Source organism: Mesocricetus auratus, unplaced genomic scaffold, assembly GCF_017639785.1.
Source record: "Mesocricetus auratus isolate SY011 unplaced genomic scaffold, BCM_Maur_2.0 Super-Scaffold_100013, whole genome shotgun sequence".
NCBI classification, from domain to species: Eukaryota; Metazoa; Chordata; class Mammalia; order Rodentia; family Cricetidae; genus Mesocricetus; species Mesocricetus auratus.
The window spans coordinates 57,971,871-57,980,998 of record NW_024429196.1 but is presented as its reverse complement, the minus strand read 5'-3'; the positions used below and the strand labels follow the sequence as shown (position 1 = coordinate 57,980,998).

Here is a 9,128-nt window from a genome sequence, read left to right as displayed (position 1 = left end):
CTTGAGACTATCTGCCTGATTTACTGTGGACCTTACCCCATGGATGTTTGAGTTGTAAATCAGTCACTAGGACAACTAATCCTGTTGGGCACTGATAGCTCATAGCACTCAAGGGTGGTCTTGGGAACACTAACACAGGGGCATGGGACTGATGCTATTTCTTAGAACCCTTTGCCCTCTGTAGGCTAAGTGATTTTCAGCTAAGTTCAGCAAATAGGAGGCAATGGAGGGATATTGAACAGGGAGGAACAAACAACCAAAAAGACGAACTAAACTAGTGTTGACCTCAGACTCTGTTTCTAGTAAGGACCGAGTCTCAAGCTCCCACCAGACAGTCCCATGGGATTCTGGGTCCCGCCACATAACCTCAACTTCTGTCATATGCTGACACTACTCAGTTTTTAATTGTGGGTTGACTCACCTCCACTGTTTGCTCTCCTGTCTCTTCTATCACCTGAATAAACAATTCCTCTGTGTCAAGTTCTCTCTTTAAAAATACCTAATGTGGTTTTTCCTTTTCTAGCTTGACCCACATGCTATAAATGTCTTTCCCATGTCAAGCAAAAGGCAGTCAGATATGCAGGACACCATACCATCTCCAAAGTCCTCAGTGTCTGTTCATATAGATTGCATCTGTGTCTATTACATCTGCTAATGAAACTCAACGTGCATTCTATGACAAGAAACAGTTGTTCCAACTCCTCAGTCACAGGACCATGAGACAACGTTCAAAGACAGATGAGTTTCAGCCATGCCAGGTTTGGTGCCTCTGACACTGGGTTACTCACTGTCTCTTGAGCCTAGGAAATCCATCACATTTATAATGTGACTGGATTGTGGTGGAGCACTATTAAACTAATGTGTGTACACACCCACAGAACTGTGCATCTTGGGCCAAATGTGGCATGATAGCGATGGTTGTGAGGTGACAAGCATGTCTTGAATGCACAGTTCAACCAGAGGGTTGACACATGTGTGATCTGGTGTAAACTATACAGCCATGGCCACTTTTCCCCAAATCCTACATATGTTTACCAGACTACTGTGGCATATTCACTCAGATCTTCTTCTAGCATGCAACAGAGAATGGTGGACTTTGCATGGGTATCTTCAGCAGGCTCTCTGGCTAGAGTCCCTGTTGTCCAATGGGAATCCAGTCAGGGATGTAACCCCACAAGAGTCAGGAGCACTGCCATTAGACAAACTCCTGCAGGACAACTGAGCCACTGATGTCATGATCATGACTGTGAGCAGGGATTATGATCTTCTATCAAGTGGAGAAGGGTGAGAGGACTGCGTTTTAGGCTTGAGGGACAGAGTAGGAAGTTCAATGACTTGATTAATATGTAGCAGGGAGTGGGAGCTGGAGGTGATATGACCTGAGAGCATGAAAGAGGTTGGGCACAAGGGTAGAGTAGGGTCTAGAGCATGTGAGATCTTTTTCAGGTGAAGGTTGGAATTTACTTTCAAAGCAAAGTTAATCAACTATAGAGAGACTTTGGGAGAAGAATCTGAACCCAGATTTGAGCCCTTCAGTACTTACTGTGACTGCATTGTGGAGAAAGAATGCAAAGGGATAAATGGATAGGTTCAAGTCTAATTAAAAGGCAGTATAGGAGATATTTGATGGAAGCTTGGATTTGAGGTTTGTGTGGTGTTTGTCTGCAATTTGCCCATGTGCCTAACTTGGCAGCCATAATCATGGTGCTGACATTCACTGAGATAGGGAACTCTATGATTTGCCAAGTCTTCAGGGAAAGTTGTATCCCATCATGGAGACAATGAGTGTGGGCCATCACTGAGTGTGCCAAGACAAGGTGACCAGCAGGCAACTAGCGAGGGAAGTCTATAGCTGTGGAAAAGACCATGGCTAGACACCTACATTTGAGAAGCGCTGGGAGATACATGAAAATGTAAAACCATCAGAGTCGCTGAGATGATCAAAGGATAGCAAAATGCACTGAAGGGGCTAGCACAATGTGCATTGTCTCAGAGGCCACGGGAAAGACTTCAAGGGCAGAGTGGGCAAGAGGACTTCAGTACCTCAAAAGATTAAGAACTCAGTCTTCTCCTTTGATTTGAAAACAGACCATTGTAGGTGCTCTCCTTTCAATGTGACTTCTCTTCTCTGAAACTCAGGTCAAAACTAGGGTCTCTGAGTGACACCATTGAGAGTTGGTTAGACCTTGAAGAGTTGGTTAGACATTTAAGAGAAACCAGGATAGCTCTCGTGAGACTCTGCCCTCATATTTTCTCTTTTCCACTGATGCCAACTTTCCCTCCTGCTTTCTGCCTCAGGAAGACACAGTGTGTGGTAGACAGTGTTCTTCTGAGCATACAACACCTTGCAGTGTACTCAATAAACTTATCCCATCACACAAAAAGATGAGAAAGCTCAACACCTCTGCTACAAGCTGAGAAGATGACAATACCACGATTTTATGATTCTCAATCTGTACAACCATGAGCTAAATAAAACTTTTTTTTCTTTTTGAATGTCCCAGTTCAGGTATTTTGTTACAGCAACAAAATGTACTAAGACAGATACCTTCGGTTTGGTAGTTTGAACAAAATAACTGAGGTAGAATCCAGAAGTCAGAGGCTTGGTGACAGAGGGGAGGAGAGAGAATAAGTAGTGACCAGAAGGATGGGAGTTGAGAAAAAGCTTTTTAAAATATTGAAGGGACTTGACTTGAAATTGTGTCAATGCTGACAGGAAGCAGCTGTGAAACAGCCGTAGCTTGAAGCCACAGGAGGAAGAGCGGGTAAGAGGCACAGCAAAGCCCTTGAGAAAGTGACACGGAGCATGGCAAAGATGCAGATGTTTGGTTTGGACAAGGAGGCAGGGGTCATTTTCCATTTCAAGGATAAGAAGGAGGAAAATCTTGGTAAAACTGCAGACAAGTCCACAGACTTGGGGCAGAGAGATAGAGTGGGGAGAACATGAATTCCTAACTACTAACATCTCCCATCCCCCTTTGAAATTTGGAGATCACATGCAGTCAGCAGACATCTGAAAACAATGAGGGCACTTAGAAGGATCTGTGGTTGAAGTCAGTAGTAGTTAAACACATGACACTCTCGAAACAAAAAGTAGGTAGAGCCTGGGGAGGGAAACGTCTTTTCCTTTTCTGTAAGTCATGAAGATACACCAGAATGGGCTCGAAGGAACACAAAGCGTGTCTAACTATGTAGGTCTCTTGCGGGTATCTACTCCTTTGTACTAGGACTGGACATCAGTGTGCCTGTCCTGCAGGAAGTTCTGTAGTTGGGGTGGGGCTCTCTGGGTAGCTCAAGGAGACAGTTTTCTTTGCACAAGAGGGACTCATTGCTCCTGCTTTATGCATGGTCACAACTATCTGTGTGACCTGTTTGTGGGCAGGCAGATCCGCCCTTCTGCCAGCTCACTACCCATATGTGTGGCAAAGCATTCCTCCACAGAAAAAGGAGCCTTTAGCCCTTGTGACCTTGCAGGAGGGCAGGGGAGAGGCTATCAAACACTCAGTGCCATTTGGTAGTTACAAGTAGTCAGAGGAGGGGAAAGGCTGACCCTGGGGGGTGGGATGGTGAGGAGGTGCCACCATGAGGACTTAGAGCAAAGAGGTTATGAAGGCAGGAAGGGACACAGGCAGGCAATCAAACCTGGGTGTCATAGAAAGTCCTAGAAACAGTTCTGCCCCCCTCCACCAGCTGTCAAGAAAGGGGAGGAGAAATCCTCTGGGATGGGGAGGAGGGTGGGAGCTGTTAGGAAGTTATTTAAGAGCCAACTTTCTGGTCAGTTTGCCTGAGTCCTTTTGAGGAAGTACCCAGAGGCACACAGCGAGCCTACCAGGGCACCCTCTCAGGAGCACAAGCAGGTAAGAGATCCTCAGAGCAGCACTGAGCAGCTCTGCCCCAAGCTGTGGCTGGTCTTCTGCATCTACATTTCTGTATCTCTAAAGGGCTGGGGAGGGTCAGAGGCAGTCCCTCTCTCCAGTTCCAACCCTTTATCTCTGCATTTGCACTGCTCAGTTCTACTTCTAAGAGGGATCTTTTTTGAACTCCACCAAGCAATGTAGGAGCATGGCCGGCAGAGAAAACTCTTAAATAGGGATGGGAGTGGGGTTGCTTCTCCAAGGGCAGATCCCTTTTCCTGTGGGAAGACAACCTATGAAGGAAGCATGGACTAAGGTTAGAGGAGAAGGTAAGGCCATCTGGGAATGCCCACCTGGCTAAAATACAGCAGGCCTGGTTGCTCTGACCTGCTCCTTCCCCATCTCAACACAGGGGCTGAACTCAAGTTCCTTTCCCTTTGCTGGCTGCATCCACCAAGAAGGTCAGCTCTCCCCACCACAGCCCCCCCTACATTCACCCAGTGGTCAGAACTTCCTCTCTTGACCAGCACCTGGAATGTTCCAGTTCTTTTCTTTACTTGCTCCCTCAGAAGGCTGCCTGGTTGCCCAACACTGCTCCCCACACTCTGCTGCTGGCCTCTGGAGACCAATCAGTATGTCTTTGCTATTTGACAAGACACCAGAGGACTAAGTTTCCTTGTCTTCTCTGTCATTAAACCTCTTTCTTTAAACTCACCCCTGCCTCAGCTCACCAGAGATTGTCTGTAAGTCCCCAAAAGCATGTGTAGACACCCACTCCTATCTCATTTTTCCAAGAGCCGCATCTCTTCCCAAGACCAGATACCTTACAAGTAGTCGGCCTTGCTACCATTGCTCCTCTCATTTCTACAACTGTCTATAATCAAGTTGATTCTATAATGGTAACATTTCATCTTGCAAGGGTGTGCCTAGTTTTTGCAAACAGCCAGGTTGCCAGGAGTCACTGCTGGGTGAGCCAGGTAAAGAGAGTTCAGAAACAAAGTCCCTCTTCATTTTGGCCATCTGGTCAACAAGTCCTTGTTGGGCCCTGAAGGTAAGGTGGGTAGTGTTTAGACTGGCTGGTTGCCTGCACAAACTCTGGAGAAAGGAAGCAAGCCAGACCGTGTCACAGCACAGCCTACTCACAGTCCAAATGGACATAGCCACGGCCTCCGTCCCACACACCCAAACAGTGTTATGTGTGAACTTTGTCAGGTTCATCCCTAACCCCACTATTCTGTATGCTCTCAGGGGAGGGATGCTGTTTGGTTTCTGGTGTACTTGCCTAAGTACTAAGATCACCGTCTGGCTCATCAGAAGCCCCCAGTAAATAGTGACTAAATTGAATTATTTATCTATTATTATTTATTTATTATATAATGAAATGACAGCTTTAAGAGACTATCATAAACCTAATCTGGACATGTTTTCATGAGTCTAATCCTCACAGTGAGTTAGGTTGGTGGCTCTCCATGAGATGAGGAGGTGTGTGTACCTACAAACATGTAGGCTTTGGGCAGTTGGGAAGAGGAAAGTTCTGCTGTCTGAAATCTTTAAAGATTTTCTTTGCTTCAAGAAAACACTCTTTATCTTCCTCTCTATACATTTTGACAAACAGGAAGTCTTCCTGAGATCCTCAGGGAACACACTCCATCACTAGGCTCATCCTCACTGCCCCCTCAGGCTTTCATTTGTGGGGAACTTACAATGCGCTTTGGGGCTGCTGTGCACAGGTGCATCTCTGTCTCTATTTTAGAATCCTGGCCACAAGTGATGCTCCTCTCAAATCCCTCTCTCATGGACACTCTTCTCCCTTTCCCAAGGATCCAGTAGAGCTGAGAATGTCAGACACTCCAGCGACCACCTTTGGGGGCAGGAGAGCAGTTCCGCCCAACAACTCCAATGCAGCAGAAGTTGACCTCCCAACTGAGGACCTGCATGGGCTTGTGCCCAGGAGTGTCAACCTGCAAGGTAGGAGGAACACAGAGCTGGGCTGCCTTTCCCACGAGGGAGCTGTGTGAGAACCTCCTCCACTAAGATCTACAAATGGCACTGTCACAATCCCTGGTGTCCAAGAAAGGGTCCCAAAACTCTTTCAAGCTGTCACAACACCAGAGTTCCTGAATGACATTCCTAGTTGTGGCATTTACTGATCTTGACACACAGGGAGGTCACTCCCTCTTTCTACTTCTCAGCCACTCCTTTGAAAAACATGCTTGATTCTCTGAGGTCTTTTCCACCCACTGATGTTCTGGGTTTGGGAGAATGTTCTATAGCTGGAAGATTCCACTTCTAAAATATTGTGGCTGCGTCTGACTGTCTGGCTTGCAACTCCTTCCTTCTCCCTCCTCCATCCCTGACTGTGAATCTCAGAGCTGGTGAGGGGTGCCAGCTTCTGACAGTGACAGAGATGGAAGCCCTCAGTGTCTCCCGGGAAGCCGGGGAAGGAGGCGAAGCAAGCTGCTTTCTCTGCCTCACTCTGAGGGACCTGCTCTGGGTGCAGCAGTACCAGCTGACCTGCTCTTGGCCCTATCAGCTGTGACAGGGTCCAGGTGCCAGCACTGGCTTGGTGATACAGAAGCCATTCCCTTGAGGAATGAGCAGGGACATTCAGACTCTTGTCCCTGAATAGCCTCTAACTGGCATGGCAGTACATTGTGGAATATCATTCATGTACCAAAACCCAGTTTTACTCCTGTGGGCTCTCAGTGCTGAGTTTCGTGGGGGATAAACATCCACTTGATGAGATTGGTACAGTCACATGGTGACTCTTACTGCCCAGGAAGCAACTCTCCCAGCTAAGTACCACACTCTGAAACCCGACATCAAAGCCACAGAGCTGGGGTGTGCAACCCTCCAGCCTCAGCTTCCTTTGTTACTGGCCAGCAAACAGTCCTAGAGCAATCAGTTGATATTCTCTACTTCTTTGCTGCCCAGACTAGAAGTCCTTTCACCGTTTTTTATAAGAATGCAGATAAAATGGAAAGTCTGCAGATATCACGCTGTCCCATGGGTCACCTTGGGATACTCAGTTTCCTTGTAAAATTCCCCTCTGGCAGAGAAGACTGTCAGCTGGGAAGGGGTGCATTGGCTCTAGAACAAGTCGGTCATAGGAAAAGAAAAGGGGAGGGGGCTCAGACACCTGCACCAGGATTAATGAGGACACATGGATCTCTGCACATGTGGTAAAGGACATAAAGAATCCCCAGTTCAAGAGGCAGAAAACCAAGCTGATCAGCCCAGAATGAGTCATCTAAGGCCCCAAGCCTTAATTTTCCAATCAGCAAAATAGAAGTCATGCCTACTGGGCAGGCTGTTCCCAAGGACGGGATAGACATTGCCCAGGACAGCATCTAACCTACCACACATGACAAGTGATGGTCAGTTAGCACACAATCCTTCTCCATCCAGATCAGGACATCACTGACAGAGAACCTAAGGAAATGGAAATCTGAGCCAAATGTTGCCAATGAGACATAAAAATCACCAGAGCACCTGAATGGACAGTTGAAAATTTCCCCTCATACCTGAGGTAATTGGTTTTCTATAAATCTACCTTTGGAAGCAGAGATGGGGAGTAATTCACTGTTTTGAAAAGCAGTCTTTGTTTACTCTGCAACGGTGTATCCACAGCCAACATGACACATTGCTGTTCCCATGTAGCCCCACGCAGGAAAGTGAGGGGTCAGTGCCCAGAGGATGATCGGAATGGAGGAAAACAGCCAGTCACGAAGTGATGACTCAGCATCCCCAATCACTCTAACTCACTAACAACTTATTTCAGCCCTCAAAAGTGTGTGTTTGTTCAGTGTTTTTCACTGCAGGCTGTGAGGAGAGGGCCTGTGAACTAGGAATCATAGTTGGGTAGTCTCAAGATAGCTGGACAGGGGGGACAATGAGCAGGCAAACGGTCTGAACCAAGCTATTATTCTGCAGAGTTTGAATTTCCGTTTATTTGTCTAAAAAGCACAGACTGGGTTTGGCACTAGATATTCAAGCGTCCCCACTTCCTTTCTAGCCCCCAAATTACCTTAGTAAAGGGACTAATCAATGCCAGGGAAGGCATTTGCCCTGGCTCCCGCAGTCTTCTTGCAGTTCACACAGTGGCCACTAGTGGGCCCTGGGAGCACTGACATCTGCCTTTGCAGCATGCATGCCTTTGACTTCAGGGTCCCAGAGCCCTATGCCCAACTCTCTATCCCCACTGCTAGTCCTCAGTGGTGGTAACTTTCGTTTTGAAAACTGCCCTTGGAAAACTAACTGAGCAGATCAGAGAAACAAAGAGAGGAAAAGAAAGAAAATGCCAGGCTTTCATGTTAATTAACCTGTAGCCATGAATACTGGCAGTTACTGGGAAGTATTCATGAATATCCAGTATATTTAGAATGTGGTTGATGTGTATGTATAATAGACTTTCACCATGACTGGAAACAGTTGATTAAGATGTGTTTTATGAAAATGAAGCATGCCATATTCCCAACCACAAGAAAGACTGAGGTAAGAGGATCACTTCAAGGCCAACCTGGGCGACATAGCAAAGATCCTTCTCAAAATACTATTTTAGTAAGGTTAAAAAAACTACACAAGACTGTATAAACTTCCCCAAATAAATTCTATAGTACTTAAGAAAAACAGAAATATTTGAGATTATAATGGGACCTCAGAGGTAGGACCAAGCTGTAGACACGTCTGATGCTACCACATACTTTTAAAGATCCTTAGTGTCCCCCACGTGTCCCACCACAGGAAAATCATCACGAATATCTGCTCATATTATTTAGATTGACGTATGTTTGTGTGTGTGTGTGTGTGTGTGTGTGTGTGCACTGTGTATGTGTGTGTGTATGCACTGTGTGTGTGTGTGTGTGCTCACTGTGGGTGTGCATGGAGGATAGAGATGGATGTTGGCTATCTTTCTTGATTATTTTACCTTATGTATAGGGACTGAGTTTCTCACTAGAATCTAGTTCATCAGTTTGACTAGTCTAGCCAGCCAGCCTGTTCTAGAGATCCTCTGCTTCTACCTCTAAAGAAAGGGTTAGGGTCCAGACTCTGGTCTTCATCCTTGTGTGACAAGTGCTTTTACCAGCCAAAACATCTTTCTAGCCCTATATATTGGCATCAGTATCTAAAAGACTGTTCTACACATTCAGCTGGTGTTTCTATAAAATCTCTCCACAGCCTTCCAGGCTTCATGTTATGTGTATCTAGATATGTAATACTACATAAGACTACTTCATCCTCTTGGGCTGTGGGACTCTGATATGAACAGAGAAG

General features: G+C 46.3%; 1 protein-coding gene across 1 annotated transcript in view; it reads left to right on the top strand.

Moving 5' to 3' along the window:
- The first annotated feature begins 3,702 nt into the window (after positions 1-3,702).
- F13a1 (coagulation factor XIII A chain) overlaps positions 3,703-9,128 on the top strand; it is a 178,446-nt gene continuing 173,020 nt past the window's right edge. Inside the window, exons 1-2 of the mRNA XM_005066385.4 lie at positions 3,703-3,857; positions 5,675-5,822. Of these exons, the coding sequence (XP_005066442.1) occupies positions 5,693-5,822 (130 nt within the window). The 5' untranslated portion in view covers positions 3,703-3,857; positions 5,675-5,692. The remainder of the gene's footprint in view (positions 3,858-5,674; positions 5,823-9,128) is intronic.